Source organism: Lineus longissimus, chromosome 9, assembly GCF_910592395.1.
Source record: "Lineus longissimus chromosome 9, tnLinLong1.2, whole genome shotgun sequence".
Taxonomy (NCBI): Eukaryota; Metazoa; Nemertea; class Pilidiophora; order Heteronemertea; family Lineidae; genus Lineus; species Lineus longissimus.
This window is the reverse complement of record NC_088316.1, coordinates 2,580,249-2,606,470: the sequence shown is the minus strand read 5'-3', so window position 1 is coordinate 2,606,470 and position 26,222 is coordinate 2,580,249. Positions and strand designations below refer to the sequence as shown.

General features: G+C 41.8%; 1 protein-coding gene across 1 annotated transcript in view; it reads right to left on the bottom strand.

The window, feature by feature from the left end:
* Positions 1–20,266, bottom strand: part of LOC135493247 (uncharacterized) — a 99,238-nt gene extending 78,972 nt beyond the window's left edge. The window contains exon 1 of the mRNA XM_064780383.1: positions 18,884–20,266. Coding sequence (XP_064636453.1) covers positions 18,884–20,095 — 1,212 coding nt within the window. The 5' untranslated portion in view covers positions 20,096–20,266. The remainder of the gene's footprint in view (positions 1–18,883) is intronic.
* Positions 20,267–26,222: the final 5,956 nt, after the last annotated feature.

The window sequence follows — 26,222 nt, the reverse complement described above, 5'->3', positions numbered from 1 at the left end:
TATCATTTACACGACTCAGTAAGCTAGGGACGATACACGCTGAGTCAATAGATACGACAAACTATCTGCGACAGGACCCCAGGTTATACTTGTCGATATACTTCTTCATTTTGATATTTAGGAATGTCGCAAATGACATGGATTTTTTTGGTGATATCTATTTTCGTGTCATAAAAAGCACAAATAATGATATCATGCCATGTGTACCAGTATGCGTCGATTTCACCGAAAGACAGAAAAAAGACTCTAAAAATCATTCCGCACTTTAGTACATGATCTCGTTGCACTTGCCCGCATCTGGTGCGACAGGCGAACATCACAGGCAATCAGCCTCGGAATATGTAACTCGGTCTGTTTATACATCAAAGGAAAAAACTCATCTACACGCAATGCCGGTAAGACCAAAAATATGTATTGTACATGTACATTGTACTTAGTAGAAAAGTGTATTGAAGAAGGCCGTGGTATTAAAAAGTATAGTGTAGTGTTGTCAAAGGAAACCGCCTTATTTTTTAGTGACGATAGTGATAGTAAGTACGCATTATGTATATTACAGTAAGATGCCGTCCCTTTGGTTCAGTCGTGGCTGCGTAACCGCCAGCCAATTGATGAGGAGGCCGGATAAGTAGGCCTAAGGAATGTACGTATCTCTATCCCTCGAATATATCCGCGTTCAAAGAAGATCCACGGGCAGTGAGTGGCTGGTAATAGATACGGCACCTTTCGCCGTTTCTATTACCGGCACTGCACTTGGTCATTTTGTACAAACTGGAGTGCTTGCCAGAACGGCTCAGATACGGTTGTCAAATAACAGTGCAAATAGACACGGGGTTTTCCAAGGTGAAAGTACAGCACAAAAATAATCATGGCCGCGTCAAGCCAGCGGTGCCCACGCCAATTCGGCACATGCGTATATGCCTGTTTTGAAACAAACCAAAGTCATACCACGTAAATGTCATGGTAAGCACACCCCGATTTCCCGATTTAGAAAAAAAAACGCACACATAGGGGAACATACGACATAAATCCGTTGATCCTGTATTGTCTAGACCAGGGCCGTATTTAGAGGGGGGGGGGGGGAGCTGCCCCCCCTGTGCAATAAATGTTGAAAAAAAATTTTCAGACAGTAATAAAAAGATAAACTAATCTTAGCCATAGCTTTACCAGCATGATAGCAGCATATGGATAGCAGATGTTACCAACTCAGGTGCAACCCTTATAATCTGACCAGTCCAGTGCCCTGACCCTGGTCTTCTATGGTTATACACAATGATGCAACATTAGGTAAAGACTAGCTTGTTATTGCTTGTTAACGGTATCCTGCACAATTAAAACTATGAAAATTAACATTTTCTGTCCAAATGTGGTATTTTCGTAAAATACTTCATAAAAGTGGTCCTTTTTTAGAGTAAAAATACTATTGATTCACACTTCCAAATGCCAGGAAAATGCCATTTCAGAACTTTTATTTTCAAATTTTTCTGGGGGAGGGCCCTGTTCGGACAAAAAAGTTAAATACGGCCCTGTAGACGATGGCGGCCGCAGAATCATTCCCGATTTCTAGATATCGGTGGTTATGTTTTTGCACCGACAGCCATGCTCAGGGTCGATAACCGCCAGGAGCTGTTATCAAGATGAAGCCACACAGTTTGTCGTGATTTACGCCCAGTGTCTGTGTTCTACTTTCTGGGTTGGTGTGCTCTTCTTTGCGGCTAGCTGATGGTGATATAGCACGTGAGCAGGTTGGCCGGTCTCGTACCTTGCCGACGCACGCAAACAGTATGTAGTCGTGTCAACTGAACTGACACAAAATTTATATCTGCCGCCACAATCTCTATCAACGCGTAGAGCGGAAATAATGAAGTAGTACTTCAAGTCGTGATGATGACGACCTACGACAAGGAAAACGACTTCGTTACATGTGTGTATAACCGTCTTACACAGAGTTCAAATTTTAAATCAAAAAAATATTATCATAAAGATACAGGCGGAATGTGAATATGAAAAGGTTCGTCAATTGAATTAACTCGAATATATCACGAGATAACTGTAACTCCATTCGGGAATGAGGTCGGGGGTGCGCAATTGTCTCTCATACGTGTGAATGTCACTTGTTCGACGGCCATCAGAGTTATATCGAACGATCTTGGAATGCACGCCATTCCGTTCGTCTGGTAAACAGGTGACTGTTTCGTGATGTACACCCATCTCAATCATCTCTTGAAGGCAAGCCATTTCCTACATACAGCTGTTCCAAGCGCTCGCCGAATAGAACAAAATCAGAAAAGATAACAAAGTAACAATTTAAGAGAGTTTTATTAGCTTGTTATTAGCTTTTTATTCTCACACAGTCATAACCAAACATACATTTTGTCCCTGGAGCCTAATCAGTATTCGTATAGACATTTCGCCAATTTCTTCTCTGACTGATAGGCGATGGTAATTTTCGGCTTGGGAGATCGGGTATTATTTTCCGCGCTTGTTGCGCAAAGATGCATATGACACACACGATGGTATCACAGCACTATGCATACATCTTTGAACACAGCTGCGGTGAGCAAGGAAATGACCTTGTACTCTAGATCAGAAGGACTGTCAATTAGCTGTGGTGAGCAAGGAAATGACCTTGTACTCTAGATCAGAAGGACTATCAATTAGCTGTGGTGAGCAAGGAAATGACCTTGTACGCTAGATCAGAAGGACTATTAATTGACTTGATTATTTTTCGTCATGGATACTATATACCTGTACATTGGTGACGTCTTGCCGTTGTGCATCATGCCGTTTATGTTAACCAATTTTAACCTGTCGAATTTGATTTTCCTATCTGGCCAAATCAGACGCAGCCTAACAACTGCCCTCTCGACGCATCAGTCGTTCCCTTTGCTGTTACGGTGTTTGTGCTACATGTACATTGTATATAGCAATCTTCAATAAATGAACGAATAAACAAATAATCAAATAAAAGTATCACATCTGATCGAATTTAACTATCGCTTGAGCAGCCTGGAGGGTCAACCGTGGTGAACTTGCGCCGATATTCCATACGTTTCATATCCCAACATCAATTCACAGTCTAAAAGATACTCAATAACATTGGTCCATTTGTCAACGTCAACCCACTGAGAAATGAGAGACTCCGACCAATGGCTTAGCCTATATCAGTTTCATTTTTGGTCGTGTTAACCTTTACGTACTACCGTATTTTATTTGTTTAGGTCAAAGGGTTGTCTCCGAACTGTGTGGTCCATCAAGCTTACAGACACTAAGCAGCCCCCGTAGTCTTTATTACCCATCAGTTATGCTCGCCAGTATGAGTCTTAGCCGCATTGTCTCCATACGCTGCCAGTCGACAAATACAAGATGGCTCGCCTTGGATATGTCTACATCACACAAGCACAGGTTGAGTACTGGGTATGCTGCAATTGTCGGCAAGGAAGGGGAAGGCGCTGACATGTCATACTTAGAAATCGAGTGATTTTTTTGGGAGCTTTTTGGACCAGCTAATTACTCCTTGATATATCCATGACTATACGTGTGGCATATCCTAGAATCTCAACCATAGGGTGTAGTGGGTTCCGGAAGAAATCACTACCACCTGCCATTGGGCCTACCCCAGAATCACAATCATTGGGTGTAATGGGTTCAGGAAAAAACTCACTATAAACTGGCATTACCCCAGAATCACAATCATTGAGTGTAATGGGTTCAAGAAAAATCATTTTCCTAAGGTTGTCTCCGTAAGCTTCGATGTGGTTCCTCAACCCAACACCCCAGCCATTTGTTATATTACATTCTCAGTATGATCAGGGACTTCTAGAAGTCGCTGGTATGACCCTAACTAGCTAGATAATAGATCGGTGATACATGTATCGAACACCAATGCACACTGATGTCTGGTCGAGTTCTTTTTCATGCATCTAGCTTTAGGTTTTCCGAGAGAACCGTTACTGTAAAAAGAAGCTTGGCATATTCATTGATCAAACCGCATTAAAGACCAAACAAGCGTGGTCAGATGATGCATAACTACAGCAGTTTATACCAGCCAGCCCACACTGAAGAAGATTTCGATCAAAATACTGTATAATGTCCATTCGCAAATGTTTTGTAGGCATTTTGGGATATGGAGCGCGAACTAATGGTCTGATTTGTTAGAAGTTTGTGTTTTATTGATCTATGAGGAGTTTCTAATTCTAGTAACTATGGCAACGAAATAAAACATTTTGTATGTATTTGTGTACATTGACATTTCCGTATCTAAGATGATCCGTGGGAGGACTAACAAAATTGGTTCCTCAAAACAAAGCAGTTAACAAACTAACGAGATAGATCACACCGCAATACTATTACAATTGGTAGACCCACCCCTCTCTTGGGAATTCTTCACAGAAGAAAAACAAACCCATTTACTTCCAAAGCTAAAGATTTCGACCTAAAGCTAGCAATTCGCTGACACAGCAGATTCTCAACTTTGCGTCTGATATCCGACCGTTGGTTTTCTCCCCGTGGTGTTGGTGACATTTGCGGTTGGTACCAACATCACCCCCAAGAGCAAGGCAGCGGAAACGATAAGAAAATGTAATAACACATTTGCCATTTGTTTACAGACAGAAACCGCCCCCAGTTACACATGACGGTTATAGCTTCTAGCGGCGAGATGTCATTGCGCCACAAAAAGATTCAGTTCAATATGAGAGCAAATTCGGACTTATCTTGACCAAAACGACAGAAAACAACTTCACCATATAAAAACTCCCCTGTAATTGCCCTTCTACGATTAGAGTGCTTCTTGGAGAACATAATTATCTGCGTCATATCCTTGTTAATTGCAGGGATAACCACTTATCGTCGACAGGTTCTTGAGAGAACATTTAAAAAAGTACAGCCACTGCTATGATAAGGAAATTACTAATTGTAATGACTTTCCATACTTAGCCATTTTCAGTAAGGCTTTGCTTATGTTTATGGTTATGATAATTTCCGTTATAAACATGTTTTTGAACGTACATGTATAGGTTAGGTAAGCCTTCTTCTCAAACAGATATTATGTTACAGTGTAAATACACAGCACATCCTTAAACATAAAAACTGTTGAAAATCTTTTATATTTTTTCAGCCAAAACAGGTAACGATATACCCTTTGGAGGTATTTCAGATAAATGAAAAGGTTTTTGAGCTTGTAAAAACCTGGCGTTTGATTTTCCTGAAATTCCTCTAGGGATGCATCTTTGTATTGGCGGAAACACCCTGAAAGGTCTCTCCAAAAAAGAACCTTTATCTTGAAGATCGTACGAGAAAACCAAAGGTTGTGCCATGGGCGTCAACTGATCGGAACACCCACGATATGAGCAATATCACTTTATAAAATTCGTTAGTCAAATGAATAGGACAATGCACATCTCCTGACACTAATTTTCGAATATCACATTTAAATAGACGCATTCTTCTCAAACAAACATTACTTTACAATGTAAGCATGCCAGAAAAACCAAGCTACATACCATTACAAATAACTACATAATGCACCTCCTTTGAACTGTAAATAACCTATATTGATTGTCAGAGTAACAATGTATATCGCTCTATGAAAATCGGTAGACGCTACTGCGATATGGCTCCTGCCGCAGGGCATGTAGTCCTTATTGGGTAGAAGTACAACTTGATAAGGTCGTGTTCGGAACCCTGGGCTGAGGGCTAGTACTGGGTGACATAAAAAACGATTGCATACTTTTGATATTGAGTAAGTCCAAAAATGTAAATTTGAATTTTACTAAATTTCTGCCACTAGCTGAGATCGATACTTTGGCTTCCAATTAATTTAATCTCATTACATGCATAGATTATTGCGCAATAAGCATTTACACTTCTTGACACTTCTGCAACAAAAACAATAGCACCAGGCGCGCAACTTAAACTTATTTTTATCGCTTCGCAGTTCTTTGTTGATCACGTTATTCATTTGTTTCCCTGTGACGAAGTGAAGTGGTTTCGTGAATGTATGACAACATTACGCGCGCATGTCTGCCGTACAGATTGCTCCATATTCCTTCGTATTAGGAGAAGAAAATCCCTTCTTGAAACAAATCACTCAAAGCGATCGCATAGCTAATCTTGTTTGTTCTTAATGGCAAATCCGGTAATTGGTTTCATCGCGTTGCAGTGCCAGGCGTGGGAAGAAGCGATGTCAGGCAGACGGCTGGCTTATTGTGAAGGGTTACGGCAGATGTGATGCTTATCTGACGTCTCATCTAAGGAGAGACATGCAAATACAGACGGTAGTTGCATTCGCCGATGGCATTTTACGGCGTTTATTTACTTTGGTGGTCGTTTCCTTGAAAATGTCACACGCCACCGCCGTGCCGGGACCACAGAAACTGGCCATTTTTGAAACATTGGCGATGACTAAAACAATACACTTACCTTGTAGTTTTATGACCTGGTGTGCACATAGCCTCTCACGCAGCAATCGGGAAACATCATGCACGCACTGGTGTTTGAGCATGCATACATGTACCATGCATTATGACTAACAATTGGCGTCGCCTGGGGTTAGAAATGGGAACTAGATATAATCGGACCAACAGTAAATGTATTTGAATGAACAGCGTACGCCTTTAAGTGCATATAGGTATACACTTGAGAAGCAGTTTGTACCACAACGACACTTCGCGTGTACCTACACATACAAGAATATACCTCCACGAGGAAAATACAGGTATGTTTGGTTGAAGGGAAAGTTTAAGAGGAAGGTTGAGAGGAAAGATCAGGAATAACAAAATTAATTTGGTAAAAAAGTCGAACATGGCTAGGTATTTTTTAACGAATGGTACTCTTTTCAAAATTACTAATCATAATAAACTGGTCATGAGGCAACGTGCGGGCCACTCCCATACACACTGATCGGGAAAGGCTGTTGGGTGGAACCATGCAATCAGAAGGAACGATGATCGGCGACGTCAGTGCATTCAAGAAAGACACGGCGATGAAACGTCGGGCTTAATGGGAAGGTGCTTGGTGTTTGCTTCTCTGAAAGTCTATTATAGACTGTCAGGTCATCCTTGTTCTCATTCTATCATGGTGTTAATTCAACGTTGACCTAACTGATGTCCATTAACTATTACACAACGAGGCAATTCCTTCATCATGTGCATCCCAGTGAGACTTGGAGTAACAGGATAAGACGTGCTGCGGCCCACCGTAATCACCATGATCATGGTAATCGGTTGATATGTCCCCGGAGTCACCCTGCCAATTGGCTTATGAAACTTTAACGAAACGCCGTGTTTATAGTTATTAGATTAGCTAGAAAGTTATGAGTAATGCATCGGTTGGGAGACGGTGGTATACTCTCCAAGATTGGATATCGCCTTGCGGATTTTGATATAATGACAGGACCTCTAAATGTATTAACCAGCTCACATTGTACACTCCTGTAGGAAAGTTACCTGAAAATCACCCGATTTGCCTGAATATATGGAAGAACTTGGATATTTCTGGCTCATAAACATGGCATGTATTGCTCTGACATGTTGTTTCAATGATCCAATGCAAGAATTTTTATAGTCTCGAATAAAATATCATAAAAATATTACAATTTCAAAATAAATTATCAAGAAGAATTCTTTTAAATCTTGAAGTATTTACTTCGAAATATTCAAGAACTGATTTTATGCTGATCAATTCAAAGACTTTCTGCAAAAACATTGAATGAAAATCTTTTTTCATTCTAGAGATATGTCCAAATATCAACCAACCAAAATGCTAGAACTCTATATTTTTTTTAATATTTACTTATTTAATATTACTTAATATTTTAAAATTTAACATTTCGTGTGTAAGGTGACGGTAAATTAACGGAGACTGACATGAATTATAATGTTCGTAAAAAGTATCAAATGAACACAAGAGTGACAAGAAAATTCGTAAAAAATTCAAAATCTCAATTTTTCAAAATTGATGATATACTGTACCACTGTAGTAATAGTAGGATAATAGTGGTGTCGTGATAATGGCGTAACATAACACAAAGGTAGCTTCAGGTCAAGACTCGTATAGCTGCAAGTATATCTTGATCGCAGTTGACCTCGAAACAGCGTCCTTTGTGCCAATAGAATACTAATGCCAAGATCTAATCGCGTAAGTGGCGGTGGTACCCATTTAGCAACATCGTCATTAGTCAGAGCTATAATTGTATGGGATCTCTTTTCGTCTAACTGCCCTTTCAGGGTTTTTCAGCTGACATGAATATGCACCTACTAGAGGTTTTTCAGAAAAACAACGAAAGGTAAAAAGATTTTTTTCAAAAGTGTGTTGACGGCATGCTACATGTAATTACATGGCATCATATTGCACACGCATTGTATATGTTGTATGAAGTCAAATGCAGTGCTATATGGCACAGCCTGCTCTGTAGCAATGGTACAGCCTGCTCTGTAGCCAAGGTACAGCCTGCTCTTTAGCCATGGTACAGCCTGCTCTGTAGCAATGGTACAGCCTGCTCTGTAGCCATGGTACAGCCTGCTCAGTAGCAATGGTGCAGCCTGCTCTGTAGCAATGGTACAGCCTGCTCTGTAGCCATGGTACAGCCTGCTCTTTAGCCATGGTACAGCCTGCTCTGTAGCAATGGTACAGCCTGCTCTGTAGCAATGGTACAGCCTGCTCAGTAGCAATGGTACAGCCTGCTCAGTAGCAATGGTACAGCCTGCTCTGTAGCAATGGCACAGCCTGCTCTGTAGCAATGGTGCAGCCTGCTCAGTAGCAATGGTGCAGCCTGCTCAGTAGCAATGGTACAGCCTGCTCAGTAGCAATGGCACAGCCTGCTCTGTAGCAATGGTGCAGCCTGCTCAGTAGCAATGGTGCAGCCTGCTCAGTAGCAATGGCACAGCCTGCTCTGTAGCAATGGTGCAGCCTGCTCAGTAGCAATGGTGCAGCCTGCTCTGTAGCAATGGCACAGCCTGCTCTGTAGCAATGGTGCAGCCTGCTCAGTAGCAATGGTGTAGCCTGCTCTGTAGCAATGGTACAGCCTGCTCAGTAGCAATGGCACAGCCTGCTCTGTAGCAATGGTGCAGCCTGCTCAGTAGCAATGGTGCAGCCTGCTCAGTAGCAATGGTACAGCCTGCTCTGTAGCAATGGCACAGCCTGCTCAGTAGCAATGGTGCAGCCTGCTCAGTAGCAATGGCACAGCCTGCTCTGTAGCAATGGTGCAGCCTGCTCAGTAGCAATGGTACAGCCTGCTCTGTAGCAATGGTACAGCCTGCTCAGTAGCAATGGTGCAGCCTGCTCAGTAGCAATGGTACAGCCTGCTCAGTAGCAATGGTACAGCCTGCTCTGTAGCAATGGTACAGCCTGCTCAGTAGCAATGGTACAGCCTGCTCTGTAGCAATGGTGCAGCCTGCTCAGTAGCAATGGTACAGCCTGCTCTGAAGCAATGGTGCAGCCTGCTCAGTAGCAATGGTACAGCCTGCTCAGTAGCAATGGTACAGCCTGCTCAGTAGCAATGGTACAGCCTGCTCTGTAGCAATGGTACAGCCTGCTCAGTAGCAATGGTACAGCCTGCTCTGTAGCAATGGTACAGCCTGCTCAGTAGCAATGGTACAGCCTGCTCTGTAGCAATGGTACAGCCTGCTCAGTAGCAATGGTACAGCCTGCTCTGTAGCAATGGTGCAGCCTGCTCAGTAGCAATGGTACAGCCTGCTCAGTAGCAATGGTACAGCCTGCTCTGTAGCAATGGTACAGCCTGCTCAGTAGCAATGGTACAGCCTGCTCTGTAGCAATGGTGCAGCCTGCTCAGTAGCAATGGTACAGCCTGCTCAGTAGCAATGGTACAGCCTGCTCTGTAGCAATGGTACAGCCTGCTCAGTAGCAATGGTACAGCCTGCTCTGTAGCAATGGTGCAGCCTGCTCAGTAGCAATGGTACAGCCTGCTCTGTAGCAATGGTACAGCCTGCTCAGTAGCAATGGCACAGCCTGCCTGTAGCAATGGTGCAGCCTGCTCAGTAGCAATGGTGCAGCCTGCTCTGTAGCAATGGTACAGCCTGCTCAGTAGCAATGGTGCAGCCTGCTCAGTAGCAATGGTACAGCCTGCTCAGTAGCAATGGTACAGCCTGCTCAGTAGCAATGGTGCAGCCTGCTCAGTAGCAATGGTACAGCCTGCTCAGTAGCAATGGTACAGCCTGCTCTGTAGCAATGGTGCAGCCTGCTCAGTAGCCATGGTACAGCCTGCTCAGTAGCAATGGTACAGCCTGCTCTGTAGCAATGGTACAGCCTGCTCAGTAGCAATGGCACAGCCTGCTCAGTAGCAATGGCACAGCCTGCTCTGTAGCCATGGTACAGCCTGCTCAGTAGCAATGGCACAGCCTGCTCTGTAGCCATGGTACAGCCTGCTCAGTAGCAATGGCACAGCCTGCTCTGTAGCAATGGTACAGCCTGCTCAGTAGCAATGGTGCAGCCTGCTCAGTAGCAATGGTACAGCCTGCTCAGTAGCAATGGTACAGCCTGCGCTCTTATCTTGAGGTGTGAGATGCAGGCTGTTACAGTCCTTTTACTTTATTTGTACACTACACGAGGTCGTTGGAAACGGTATGACTGGGTGTCCCGCATCATTTATTTCGAAATCGATTACCGTCATATACTGCTGGCATTATTGATGAGACTGTCCGCAGCAGCCGTGGAGACCGAATACGACGCTGTAGCGCCAAGTAAGGCTGATCTGCTACCAATGAATCGGAGTGATGGAATGTCCTCCTTTCTGATTTAAGAATATTCCCCTCTCAGTCATGGCTCCTTAACAGAAGAATCTACATTATATGACATCCATCACTCCTATTTTACATGCCTTCGGGGGGAAATGCATCATTTTTATTGAGACACTCTTTAGGCCTACAATACATTCCTTCTCTCTCTAATTCCAAGATGAATTATTCTGTTTACAAAACACTGCTGAAAGCAAAGGTCAAAACTAATACCACAGGTATCAGCTTTAACGTGGTGGATATAAAATGAGAAAGAAGTCAGGAAAATGACCTTTCTTTCGTTCCCGGAATTCAGCCGGAAGTATACTAAAAACAACGACTCATAGCAGTATTGGGTGTGATAGGTATCACAAGTGTATTTGAAAGACTCTGGTGTTACTGTGGTTCAACGGTTTATTTGTCGACGGGCCTCCTATCTATCAGCAACAATGACAGAGCAAGATGACATCCGTATTATATTTCCCCTGTCTCACTAAAGGGAAGGATTATGCCCCGGTTGATATTCACATAACATAATTTCACCAGCCGGATAACTAAATGTCAGACTCTCCACGGAATTCTGCCCCTCCCCCCGCATCGCCGTCAAAACCCTCCTCATCAATCCAGTATGTATGAAACATTCATGACAAACAGCAGATCATTGAGAACAGATGCCTATCGCAATGCCAAAGAATAAGGAACGGCAAGATGAAATGTCTAATGATTTCTCCTGTTGCACGTAGTATGTACTAAAACACCCCAGCTACACAGAAAAAACCCATCTTTTCGCTACGTGAATCAATCGGCCATTAGGTTGCGCTGTACGCTTTACATGTACAATGTAACTGCGCATAGGTTCTCTTTAATGCGACCTTTTATACCCATCACTTGGCGTTGGGTATTACATTGCACACTATCACAAGACTTTTTCCTTCGCATCACCATTCACCACTCTCCTCACGCCCGTGTGAATGAAACATTCATGACAGACGGCCGATCGTTATAGAAATGGACGTCTGCCTCTGGGGGAATTGTATGTCTTCTTTTCCGTGTCTTTGCTTATAACTCGCGACTCGGACGTGACATGAACTGACAAAGTGATGGTTTTGTGAGGCGACTTGTTGACTCTTGACTTATCAGGACTACATCTGATCGTAGCCAACACTAGGGTCGGACGAAGGTTCTTTGTGACAGTAATTGGGTTCCTGCTTCTCATCAGGCGAAAGGGCCAAGCATGCAACCGCAGTGGTTCATTCGAAGTGACGTTCATACACGGATCCGTGGTTCATACTCGGCGTATCCACGCCTTTGTATGCTTGCTCCATCACAATATAGAAGACTAAATGATGCAGAACCCAATGCAGGTATGTCTGGATGGACATACAGAGCTAGCCAGATTATTCAAAAGGCATGAGGAAAGTCATCGACCCCCGTCTCTACCGCAACAATTTTAACGAGTGCAAATGTTTGCTTTGTACCAACTGGAGTTCAAATTGCACATGGTAACCTCGCCGAATGGAAGAGCTATTCCACGAAGTTAACGGATATATATGCACTGAGCCGGGATATTCCAAACACATTAAGTAATTTAATTAGGTCCTCCTATTCCTTGTAGTCTATTTTACGACGTTCCTGCTTTCCCAGTATTGATATGGGATAGAAACTGAGCACACGGGACTGCACTGTATTCGGTTTGAATATATTGGCGTTATTGACAGTCAGAGGGACACCCAAGGCCAAGATATAGCTATCGCCTTTACGATTCTTATGTTAGCACACTTTGAGGCCATTATAGATCTATTCTAATCAACAACAACTTAGCGAAAGCTGGCAGACACATTTTCGCCGTACTCAATGTGTACATGAACATGATGAAAGGTATTGTAAAAAGACTACATGTAACCCGGGTGATTTTTTTATGAATAATATACGTCTGGCGGCGTCGATGATGAATTGATGGTGATGAAAATAGCTCAGATCGATGATCGTGTCTCTCATAGGCCGATATTTAATTAACACGTCAAAATGACCATTTAGACTGCCTGTGTGGAGTAATCTGATCACAACTCGTTCATCAAGTCACATTTTACGTAAGGCGCAGTTTTTTATGTTTTATATACAACTTAAACAAATTAGTTCTGGTCCCCGATGGAGGGCAAATCAGTGCGGCTACTAAATCGGCGCAATGAGATTCCTTTTGCAAGAAACAGCGCACAAGCGTCCTTCTTAATGACCGTCACAGGGATCAATCAAACCCTAACACTCTTTTTCAGCATTCCAAACAAGGAAAACAGTTTTTTATCAATCAAAACAGTGTGAAAATTACTAAGTGTCGAAATGAAACTTCCCATTTTTTACCTGATTTTTTGCTGAATAAGATAGAGGTGTACACACAGCACATCGACAGTTTTGTCAGTGGCTCAAGTCCTTAGCCGATAGACACAATCATATCACATATTTAACTTTGGATGCAGCGCCATCAGTGACCGATACGGCACACACAGCATCCTGGTTTTGTATTTATAATGGTACTATAAACGGACTCTTGCAAATCATTTAGAGGCGATTCCGATCGGGGTGTACCACTAACGAAGCAAATTAATCTTGAAGAAACGGGCTATGGATTGAATGCTTGATATAATGAGGGAACGGAATGAGTGTCGGCAAATCAAAGAAGTGGTAATCAATGGCTAATGAAAGAGAATGTCGTACACGGTTCTTTTTGGTGCTCTCATCAATTTATTAATGCGCTAAGACTAGGAAAGATGCGGCCATTATAATGAGCCTTTGTCAAACTAGTGAGACCTCGTGTAATTTGCACTTGAAAACAAGAGCATTATCGAACAAGTTATAATCAAGTATAATCGAAAGATCATATTGTACATGATTCTTTAGTGTCTTTATTGATTTATCAATGTACTGAGACTAAGATCTAGCCGCCATATCGGAAGCCCTTGTGTTGTTGACCGAAAAACCTTTGGTTTGTCAGCAGCTCAAAACCTTTATTTCTAAGAGTGCAGCCATCTGCCTTTGAGTTCCCATCTTACGGTATAAACATGGCTCCCTCATCCCCAAGGAGTCTCAAGCCAGCTTTCAGCTCGGTTGAATGGGACCGCAAATCCGATAGACCTTTACCAAACGGATTAAATGACTTTCATGGCCACCAGAGCCAATAACCACCAACAACAAAGACATTTACGCTGCCATCAAAGTGATGACTTTCTCAACTTGACGTCTCATTGTCAGTAACATGGAACTCCCTGCGGTACGTCAAGAATACTTTATACCTCCGTTACGTCCAAGTACTTCGGGCCGTTAACTTGATCATCCGGTGTCTAAATTACCTTTCAGCTCTCAAATTACCTCTCAAACCGGACAACCTACCGCAGCAATCAATAAGCCAACTAGAGCATCCCTCATTTATCACCTCCGCTGATGAATCCTTTGAGGGACAGCTAGTGGCCGAGTTTTGTCTTCGGGGCTCTTTTACAGGAAAAAGGAACAACTTGGGCTTGAGATATGTTGGGTCTACATCCACAAAATGGCTTCCAATGAGGCTCTTCCTTTAAGAGTCTATATGACATCCGTCAGTCTCCAGTCACCTCCTCGAGAGATCTCTTATTAGAGCTCCTTTGGATATCAACCGTCAATGAAGTCCACGGTAAATATGACATATGCCCTCTCCAAGGCTCTTATCAGCACACAATTGGATTGACAAAGAATCCCATTGGGAACAGTATGTGAAGCCATAAATATGAGAATGTGTACACGGGGATGACCCTTTAGGGAAACTGCCTCAAATGATAGGAACACAAACACAATACGAAAAGCTAATTGGGCGTCAATAGTGCTCAGATTGCGTGAGCCAGATTAGATTACCGACCACTCTACCATCGGAGTATATTTCTTGCTTGAGCAACACACGTTGTGGTCTACCAGTCTTGTTCAGTTGGGGTTGCTAGCAATCTTAGTGGAAAGCACACGCATTGACAGATCCGTGGTGAAAGTTTCCAAGCGGACATGGAATTTCAGCCCTACGCAATTAAGCCTACTGCGCAACTCATGTGCAGACGGAGGTGCGGCTCTGTGATGTAGTTTGCTATGCATTGATGCCAGTGGGTGGAGCTGTTTTCGAGATGGCTCTACAACAACGCAAGTCATGTGTTGACGTATGACAAAAGCAGTAACAAGCTAATAAAACAGCCATCAAACCTTGATCGGTATTGGCATCTGATTAATACCATGTTTATATCTTAGTTATGGTACACTTGCCCTATTAAAATTTGTTTCCTGGAATAATCAAGGCGCCATCAGTTAATGAAAATTCCGTGACTGCCGCGCATGCGCACTTAAACTTCCTTGATTAAGGTGTTGTCCAGTGATATAAATGTGACGTGCGTACGTCGATTTGACTTTTTCGTGACATGATGAAAATTGATTTGGACGGCTTGAGTGCAACTTAATCTACCGAAGGATGTGAGGGTGACACACATCAATTTTACTCCTATTTAAAACGATTATCCGAGACTGTCAACAATCAATTACAGACGGAAAATTGAGAATTGATGGAAATGTTTCATGAATAGCATGATAGTGTTACTAAAATCTCGAAACCGATACTTGAGCTGACTCAAAGGTCTGGGATAGTGTTAGAGTTCATCTGGTGTAGTGTCATATAGTTTGGGTTCGAATTTCCAATACGAATCGCATTTTCAAATTACATCAGGTAATGAATGAGTCGATATCATATCCGCGGGATGTTACACTGGATTTTGTATAATAATATTCAGTGCGATACTTACATGTGTAACCATGGATGAATATATACATGTACTAGAAACAAAAAACAGACTTCATAGCTTCCAAAACGGCAAAAGTGGTATAGGCCTAAGCCACACCCAGAGTAACCATTCATGCAAGAGTTGTCGCCAATTCGAGGAGTTGCGGCCGTTTCGGGCGATAACCCCCTCGAAATTCCCTGATTCGACTACGCCATAGAGAGGCCATTGCAGCTTCGATCTAGCTCTGCCGACATTTGGTCGAATGTACATTGTACAGCATGTGCAAAAATGTGCGATATCTCGCTAAATGTCATTGATTGTCAAGTGGTATTCATCGACAGTGCTGGAGCAAAACCACGAGTTCATCGACGGATAAGATCAACAAGCCATTAAGACCGATCTAATTATTCTAAAAATATCTGCAATTATAAGCTCTCAATATCCGAGAGAGGGAGAGGGTCTGATGAATATAAGAAGTTTTCACCGATCTTACAAATGATGTTTTAACTGTATACACCATCCCCTACGAAACGAAGCTCTACCATCATGGTGATAGTGCCCAGAGATGATCCTGTGGCCTCACCCACTGCCAACACCTCCATCACGCAAATCATGTCATCCTGAATGCACGAATAACCACTGTCCTGAACTGCGAATCGATATTTTAATCATACAGCTGAGATTACTGCTAATCTAATAAGTATCACTGCCTTGAACACGGTGACATAGGTATTATTCTTTGGCCAATGGTACACAAGGCCGTGTACTAGCACCAGTGATAGGGATCTTCCTGTCTCTGATCAAAGGCGACTGGGTACGAGATGACTTAGGTTGTGACTTTGTCTTCGCGGCTGTAGTGGAGAAAGTTTGTTGCTGTTGTCGTGGGGACATTTACGGGCAGAATGTAAATCAAAGAGAAGTTTTCGTAATGGAAGCTCAGTTAAAATAACTGTAAATAGACTGTGAAAAGTGACGCCCTTCATTCACACTCGTCTCAATTTCATATCAATCTACCATATGCCCATTGCCACTGGGGAAACAATCCAATTATATCATTATATTATTCTGATATTTCATTTTTGCCCAGAATGCTCTTATATTCATATTTCACCTTTGTGTATCGTTCTGAGCCCTGGGGTCTTTTAGCAAGAATAACGATTTCGCAATAGAATCGAATTGAATTAATCATGTTTCATTTGCATCTTTGATTTCGGATGGGTTCACACAGTTTGGTTGCATTAGTGCTCGAATAAAGGAGTACGCCGTGCTTGTTTATTGTATTTATTTGTGGCTCATTAGATATACACAATGAAGTTGTGGAATCATTATAATTACATGTATATGAATGGAATTGTCGATTCGGTAAAAACCTTATGTGCCAATCTAAACCGGAAAAGCCATAAACTATTGAAGCTTTTACTTTCACCCTTTTGATCGCTTTTTTTATTCGTTCTCTGTGTATGATTTTTATTGCATATTTGTGTTGTCTGCTCCTTATTTGGTGGTTTTGTTTTTTTTGTTTTTTTTGTTTTTTTTGTTTTTTTTTGTTTTTGTTTTTGTTTTTTGTTTTTGTTTTTTGTTTTTTGTTTTTTTACAATAAATTATTATTATAAATTACAATGCGGATTTGCTGAAACTTGTTTTTTATAGTTGTATATATATTTGTACAACGGTATTTTTAAAAATATTCAGTAGATATCTAAAAATTGGAGTTCAATTTTTCATCATTTTGAACAAACGGATTTGGCTTTTAAGGTGATTGTTACACCATGTCAGCCCAGTTGAGGTGATTCTTTATCAACAAGTGATCTACATTACGAAAGTCGCTTCCCCTGCAACTATTTATTACAACCCTTTTTCTCCACATCATCGATTCAACCAGCCTCAAATCATTAGTAATGACAAGATATGCACCAGTGTTTCTTTATGCCGGAACGCTGACAGTTAAAATCGAATCTCGTAACATCAACACTTTCCATCTCTGAAATGTTTATTAAAAGTTCTTTATCCATTTTCTGCACCATATCTTATACGGGAAATTCAAATGCACTCACTCAATTCGACATACCATTCTTGAAAAAAAGTCAACAGAATCAATTTCTAGTGAAGTGATAAATTGTATTTTCTTGCCAAGAAACCAATATTTTCTCTGAAAAGCATCGAATTGTACATACTTTCGTGGTCTTGCTAGCATGAAGTGGGAAAACGAATGAAAGGAAATGAAGAATGCACAAAAGGGTTGAAATTGGGTTTCCTTCCATTAGAAGTGAAAATTAAAGGAAATTGATCAATCAATTCGATGAGGTGTAATGGGAATTTTGAGGTACTGGGAAAAAATTTATGCCGCGCTATGATACCAACAACAATAAAGGTTCTCCAAGAAACAACTCGCGATCAAGGTACCCGGTAATACCCCAATTTTATATGTCCTCGTGAATATCGGCAGCCTATCCTTTCTGTACTATGAAAGTAGGACCATACATTTCGGAGGTCCACAGCAGGACGAAGTAGGCCCTCGTCCCGTTTTTATTGTGACTTGTCATGCACAATCAGCAAAGTGCCGCTTCCCATACCGCCCTGGAACATTGACTAACAAAACATTAGAAATACCCGCTGGTGTGGCTTACAGATCTTTAGCCAATGACTGTGACGACCCGTGCATACAATACCATTTAAATGACAATGTTCATGGAGTATAAATAGCCAATTATAATGCATGCAATATATAGCACCCCAAGAGGCCTCTTCAAAATGGCACCCGATACCGGTATTCACGAGGACGACCTGTATTCAGGCTCAGAACTATCTGCAAGGCTATCTTCTGCCTTTCCTGGCATAAAATATAGTTGTCACTTGGTCATCAAACTTAGTGCGAAATCAGAGAAGACAGGTATTCTGATGAAGGGTGACATAACAATTGATGCGTTGTTCTTCGATAAAACCTTATCACTCAGCACAGCGCCAAAGAAACCCCCAGATCACATTGGTTTGTACACAGTGATGCCATCAACACCCATACTCAGGCACAAGAATGTCAGCTCTCGAGTTTGGCTTTTTTCGGGGGTAGGGGATTGGGAGGGTAAGATTTCAGTGCAAATGTCAAGGTGACATCTTTCAATCGGTCTTTTGTCACAAATATATTGCGCATGCACTGTTAACCCGAAAAGAAACTAACAGTTTCATGAAACACTTGAGGTTTTGCTCTCCTCCAACATAAATTCAAAGCAAGCCGTCATTGTGACCAATCAGAAGCTCTCAACCTCGCTTTCTGCGCCGAGGAAGCCGGGTGTGTTCTGATTGGACAATCGCACAGTGATGCTACGCTTAAGGGATGTGGTGAACAACAGCAAAGATGTAAAAAATGAGACCTACCTTTCGGACTTCGTTAATACTGCATAGCACGTCGAATTGAGTGTAAAGCCTATTGAGTAGCCGGACTATATCCATGGGGACTATCTTCTCGTTCCCACATAAAGCAGTAAATCCAACCACGTCAGAAAATAGTACAGTCACCAGTGAGTATTTTTCAGCCTCTACTGGTTGATTCAGCCGCAGCCTTTCGGCAATGGTAGGTGGCAGAATCGAATGCAACAACTCATCCGTCCTTTGCTTATCCTCTTGGAGACGAGCTTGCAACATTTTGAGATTGTTCGAAGTATCCTCGAGTTTTTCCACGAGTTCGCGTTCCGCGCGTCTCGCTTGCGAGATCAGGATGAGATCTCGCGTGGCGTCGTGCAGGGGAATATCGCTCAGGAACAGCCCTCTGCCTTTCAAATCGTCAAGATTTTGCACCCTAGGTGAGCAGAGGTACAAAATGTTATCCGATTCAGGAATGTATATCATTTGTCCCTTCAAACGCATCGTAGATTCATTCTCATTTTCATTTTTCTCTTTCTCTTTCTCTTTCTCCTTTTCTTTTTCTCGTTCACTCTCTGTTCTATACGAGACACTCCTTTTGAGAATGTCGTGCCTTCTCGGACCTGAATCGATAACCCCAGGCTTCGTCGTTACAACAAACACGGTATTGGCATGATCCAACAACTCCTGGAAGTTTACATCCAAAACTGGCCTCACGACACTGAATATATCCAGAAAGTTCATATTCTTATGGCGCCTCCTGAAGGTCTTGATGACCCTGAGCATAGCAACCCCCGCCTGTCGTATCTCCAGGTTCCTGTCGAACATGACATGGAATGGGAAAGCCCGACAGAAGGATTCTACACCCAAGGCTAAGTCCTTCGGTTCTTGGCTCTGACATTGCAATGACATCTTCCGCGAGCGGGACCTCCTGAACAAACAGGTACTCCGCACAGGTTTTTGTATCACAAAATTATCCTTCCTCGGTTGAATGAATTTATCAGTTGGATTTTCAGGATCTTGCGAAATTTGACAAACAGTGTTATTATTATTCCCTTGGTTTGACTCGGAAAGAATTTTGATATCCACACGTGTCTGAAAGAGCTCTCGTGCGACCTTTTTGACAAGCCCTGAAACCATGGGGAACATACCCGGCCGTGCGCTATGGTAATGGAGCTGTATAGTCCCGTCTTGGCGTGGCGTGCATCTGAAGGACGGAGCGGACATTCCCGGGTATGTAGAGCCAAGGTGGTCATGCAGCGCATCTAGGTTAGACAGGAGGGCCTCCAGAGTCCCCCCGAGGACCCGCAAGACCCTCTCATAGCCGCTCCGCACGCAGTAGTCGAAGAAGTATTCGCCGAACCTCTCCAAACACGCTGCTTTGTCGATACCTGTAACAGAATGGAGCAGACGATTTATTGGAAAAATCACAAAATGGATGCAGGCGGCTTGGCTCTGACGTCGGGATAAGAATGGTGCTGGAGGATCAGATTGCTACGCGTGGCTGAATGAGAGCGAGACTTGAATGAATGGGGACGTGGGAAGGGCTTTGTACATCGGGCTACTGTCGTTGACGCAACCACTGAAATCGCTGAAACAAAGTTATTTTGATCCGATCGTATAAATGTAGCTGAAACTATGAGAGGGATACGTCAGAGGTGGAGGGTCACTCGTTTGTTAAGTGTTATGAATGAATAGATAACCCTGGGTGTGACTATTCAGCGCCGTACTATGACGTGATGCATCGTCAGAAACGTGACGCTTCTAATCTGACGCGATTACCTCGGATGTCATTGAAATGTCAAAAATTCATGAAAAGCATGCAGAAATAACAGGCTTGGTATTTAATATCTCAAGTACGTGACTGAGTCTCTTTTTATTACTGGCGTTAACAGTAAAGACATACATCGGCAACATCTCCATGACTTCATTACTGACTACCATGAGCCAGCTCTAATGCAGCGGTCAATATAAACCCCGTACCCCATCTCCTTCTACTAGGGGAGTCATCACTCATTTAATAATAACGGTTGAAATTCTGACCGATTTCTTTTCTGCATGTACCCATCGAATTTCCAACTGTCAACAAGAAAGATAATTATTGTCGACCCCTTCATTATTTTAATAGAAATTTATCGGTAACCAGTGCATAGATATGGAAAAAATGTTGTGAACACTGAGACTCGTGAATGGGAATACCATAATAATGATTCGATACATCGACTACTTGGATTTCGACTGGGGGCGCGGGAACTGGAGGGGCATGCTCGTGAGAAATTCACTTGATGCGGTGCCACGCGATCGTACAGGTATATCGTGACGTAATGTTCCGATTTCTGTTCTTTGGAAATCTATTCTGAAGTGAAAATCGGTGATTGACACGTAGAAAGGTTATACCCGTTAGGGCATAACCAAAAATAGCTCAACGTCGATATGAAATATTGTTTTAGGTCGATGCACGCTCTATTTGTTGATTTTGGATGCAGGCTAGACAATCCTTAAATGATATGTGGAGAGTAGCCGGTGACGTTTCCATCCAGTGACGCTAATGATAGAGAGTGCGGTATAGGAATTGAATAATTCGAACATTATAATTTGATGACAAGATTGTAACGCAACCTGAATTACGTGGTTGGATGCGTATCGACATTTACTTGGAAGTGCGCAGAATGTCACATGAATCTATCATTAACAATCACTAGATCGTATATCCGATAACCGTTTTGAGACTATAATACGAATGCAGAAGGGAGTTCCATTTTGGATATCTTGGCTCATGTTGATCGGAGTAACATACCATACCAAACGTACCATAGGGTCATAATCTTTGAAGTTGCAACGAGTTTTCTATCAAAAGACGGTGGACTATCCGACCAAAAAAATTCTCATCACCAGACCATTAAGTCACGCCTCAGCCAATTCTAAACCGACCAAAATAAATTTTAATACCTAAATATCGTGTACAAATAGTTTTACGATCGTATCGAAAATTAGCTTACGTCAATGAAGCGGGTAGCAAAAAAACAAAACGTCACTGATGACCGCCTGCCATCAGACAATTAGAGATCGATATAATCCTGTTTTAAGATACTAATCCATTATCAATAATATGCATTAAGATCGATTTGAGCATACTTAATATCTACGCTATACTTAGTGTGTACATTGTTGTAAATTAGTTTCTGTATACGCCCCTCAGCGTGTTGTTCGAAAATGTAACGATGAAAATGGTATTAAAAAAGATTAATACAATATGATGATAAACCACATTTCAGCTCTGTTTGAGGTAAATCACATGGCAAAACTATAAACCTCGTGGTAGTTCAGCCCTTTTTTGGATAAATCATGGTAAAGACGTATATTACATAATATATCACATTGTATTTCAGCTCTGTTTGAGATAAATCATGGCAAAAATACATTACAGTGTGTTTCAGCTCTGTGTGAGATAAATCATGGCAAAAATACTTTACAGTGCGTTTCAGCTCTGTGTGAGATAAATCATGGCAAAAATACATTACAGTGTGTTTCAGCTCTGTTTGAGATAAATCATGGCAAAAATGCATTACAGTGTGTTTCAGCTCTGTTTGAGGGAAATCATGGCAAAAATACTTTACAGTGCGTTTCAGCTCTGTGAGAGATAAATCATGGCAAAAATGCATTACAGTGTGTTTCAGCTCTGTGTGAGCTAAATCATGGCAAAATACATTACAGTGTGTTTCAGCTCTGTGTGAGATAAATCATGGCAAAAATACATTACAGTGTGTTTCAGCTCTGTGTGAGATAAATCATGGCAAAAATACATTACAGTGTGTTTCAGCTCTGTTTGAGATAAATCATGGCAAAAATGCATTACAGTGTGTTTCAGCTCTGTTTGAGGGAAATCATGGCAAAAATACTTTACAGTGCGTTTCAGCTCTGTGAGAGATAAATCATGGCAAAAATGCATTACAGTGTGTGTTTCAGCTCTGTGTGAGCTAAATCATGGCAAAATACATTACAGTGTGTTTCAGCTCTGTGAGAGATAAATCATGGCAAAAATGCATTACAGTGTGTGTTTCAGCTCTGTGAGAGATAAATCATGGCAAAAATGCATTACAGTGTGTTTCAGCTCTGTGTGAGCTAAATCATGGCAAAATACATTACAGTGTGTTTCAGCTCTGTTTGAGATAAATCATGGCAAAAATGCATTACAGTGTGTTTCAGCTCTGTTTGAGGGAAATCATGGCAAAAATACTTTACAGTGCGTTTCAGCTCTGTGAGAGATAAATCATGGCAAAAATGCATTACAGTGTGTGTTTCAGCTCTGTGTGAGCTAAATCATGGCAAAATACATTACAGTGTGTTTCAGCTCTGTGTGAGATAAATCATGGCAAAAATGCATTACAGTGTGTGTTTCAGCTCTGTGAGAGATAAATCATGGCAAAAATGCATTACAGTGTGTTTCAGCTCTGTGTGAGATAAATCATGGCAAAAATGCATCACAGTGTGTGTTTCAGCTCTGTGAGAGATAAATCATGGCAAAAATGCATTACAGTGTGTTTCAGCTCTGTTTGACATAAATCATCGTAAAAATATTATACAACCTGCGGGTTCTGAATGATTGATGCAATATAAATGTCAAAGGTTCATTGGGAACGAGATTCCATTTTGCTTTGAGGCAGAGTCATTTTTTCAGTAATTGCAATTACCATTTCTGCTTACTTTGAATGAAGCAAAGTATTTAGTCCTTGGGCAAATGATGCGAATTTTCTGTAAAGCAGAATAGATTATCGGGTAGGGTACTGCAAATAGTTTAAAGTTCACAAGGAAAGTTTTAATGACAAAGAACAGTCACTAAGGTTTTTGGCTATAGTATGACAAGGCTTCATTTCTCACAATAACCAAATGTGACACCGTTTTAGTTCTCGGAATTAAGGCAACTGTTATAGATATATTAATAAATGATTAAAAGCCGTGGTCCCTTGTACCTGAGTGTCTATGCCAGGGCAAGTAAAAGATCCCACATAGGTGGACAGTAGCCTATAGTGGACTCCATACCTCCGGCAAAAATCCAATGGGGTTACAACGCCGGTAATGATGATAATGATGATGATAAAATAATGACAGATTCATATAGCGTATTTTTCAACAGTTCAGTAGCTCAAATGCGCCAAGACATGTTATTATCGGTAGGCTAGCTTTATTTACATCCCGGCTGATCAAGCATCTCAGAAACAATAGAATAGTAACTTATCCGTTATTTTCCTCCTTGATATGGTTTGACCTTCGGACTAGGTATGATGACAGTTTAGACTGGCTGTTTCTTCTTAATTTCTCCCGTGGACCTGGTATTTCAACAATTTTCCTCATTACTTGCAGCTGTTATTTGACACCTCCATAAGCCCCCCCCCCCCCAGGGCTCTTCGGCAACATCCTCTACGATTATTTGGCACCGGAACCAACCACATGTACACAAAATAGACAATAACGATGAAGAAGGTTTCAAGAAAAATGGCAATTTCCTGAAAGCATTCTTGGAGCAAATCCGCCCCGAGAAACAAATATCACTTAAGATTGACATTTCGAAGAGGACGAACCCTACGAGAACATATCAAGCCAGATAAATATCCGATTTGCACTTTAAATATAAATGATTCACGTTAAGAAATGCAGTTTTCATCCACTAGCTTTAAACAAAGGGCGAGGGCGTGAAAGCTAGGAAACACATTTACCTTTATGGCAGAAGAACCATTGTTCTAGCCGAAGACCAACCATTTTTCGTCGAATTTTGTTTAAAAAACCCGTTGACAAGTAAACACTTAAAACATTTTTCTCAAGGTAAAATTTGACGCATTACTGATTTCAGATTTTTAAACTGTTGTGTAATGTTGCTTTAGAAATTGTGAGACAATATCTAACTCTGACATGAGCAGGCACAAGTTCTCCCTCAAAAATCACGGTGAGCTATATCAATACGATAACAAAGTATGCAGATTTGACTCCAAGAGAATCCACTCGAAATTTAGTGCAAATCCGCCATTGCTGACATCATTGGTGCCACAAACTTTATCTTCCTGTTAGTTTTCTAATGGCGTCAAGAGGTGTGTCGAAATCGCCCAGCCAATCTACTACAGGACAGGACAGAAAAAGTGTCTCATCCTCGGTCCTCCCTGTCAATCCATAACTGCCCCACAATGTTATATTGATGACTTTCCCTTCACATTTCTTGGCAGAAGTGCTTACGGATTCCTCACCGTATAAAATAAGCTGACACAATGTAATTAAAAATTCGCTCTATTTTAGACAAGGTTCATATCGCCATAGCCTGGCCTATTACAGGCGAAGAAAATCTCCACTCTAATATGAAAACCTCTGTGGTTCAACGGTTAGAATGCTGGACTTACGATCTGGTGGTCACGGGTTCGACTCTCCGTGTATCCGAAATATTTTTTTCTCTTCATTTATTTTTTTTTCATTCTTGTACATATAGTATTATTAGTATTATTATCATCATTATTATCAATATCGTTTTTATCTTGAAAACCCCTGAACCCGAACTTTACAAACTCAAGTACACACTGATTTCAGACTGCAACGAAGATCTCACCAGAATGTAGAATTTCCCAGACATGTTCAAAACCATCGTTATCAGTGATCAGCATAACGTTTGTTGCGACATGAGCCTGGTCAATTAACAAACCCTACACCGTCTTCTGCCCTAAGGCCGCCGCAACGATTCACCAAGAACATGTTTAATCAATCACACGACTCCAGCGGGAAAGTGTACCATCCGCGCTGATCAATGGGTGTCTCGAAATGAGACCAACCAAGATCACCCATCATCAGGAAATTGGATGATGCCGGTATAATGACCAGTCACTTTTAGGGTAAAAGCGTCTACAGGCTATGTCGGCAGTTAATTAAAGGCAGTATCCATCTGATCTACCACCCCATACATCCTTATGAGCACCAGGCTTATTACATAGATCTACCAGTCTCCGAATGTTCCATGCAAAAATAGACGCTGTTTGATCATGTAAGCACAGCTTCTTGTACTGCGAGAATAACTGATGGTGTTTATGAATGGAATGTCTGGTCAGGTAGCTGCTAATAACATATCTGCAGGTGTAGGCCTGCATCTAGTCAACTGCTGGCTATCTGGGAGATCTTCTTTGACACTACCAATATGTAAGACTAAGTATTCTGCAGCCCAAGACCAAGGCATGTCAGGGATTTTAATCAACATCTTAGAGTTTAATCAATCTAACGGCACTCACTGGTTGGGAAGTATATCATCCTGATCAATGGCGTTCGACAAATGAGGCTAACCTCCGACCAACTCTATCAGCAAATTAGGAAGGCTGATGGCGAT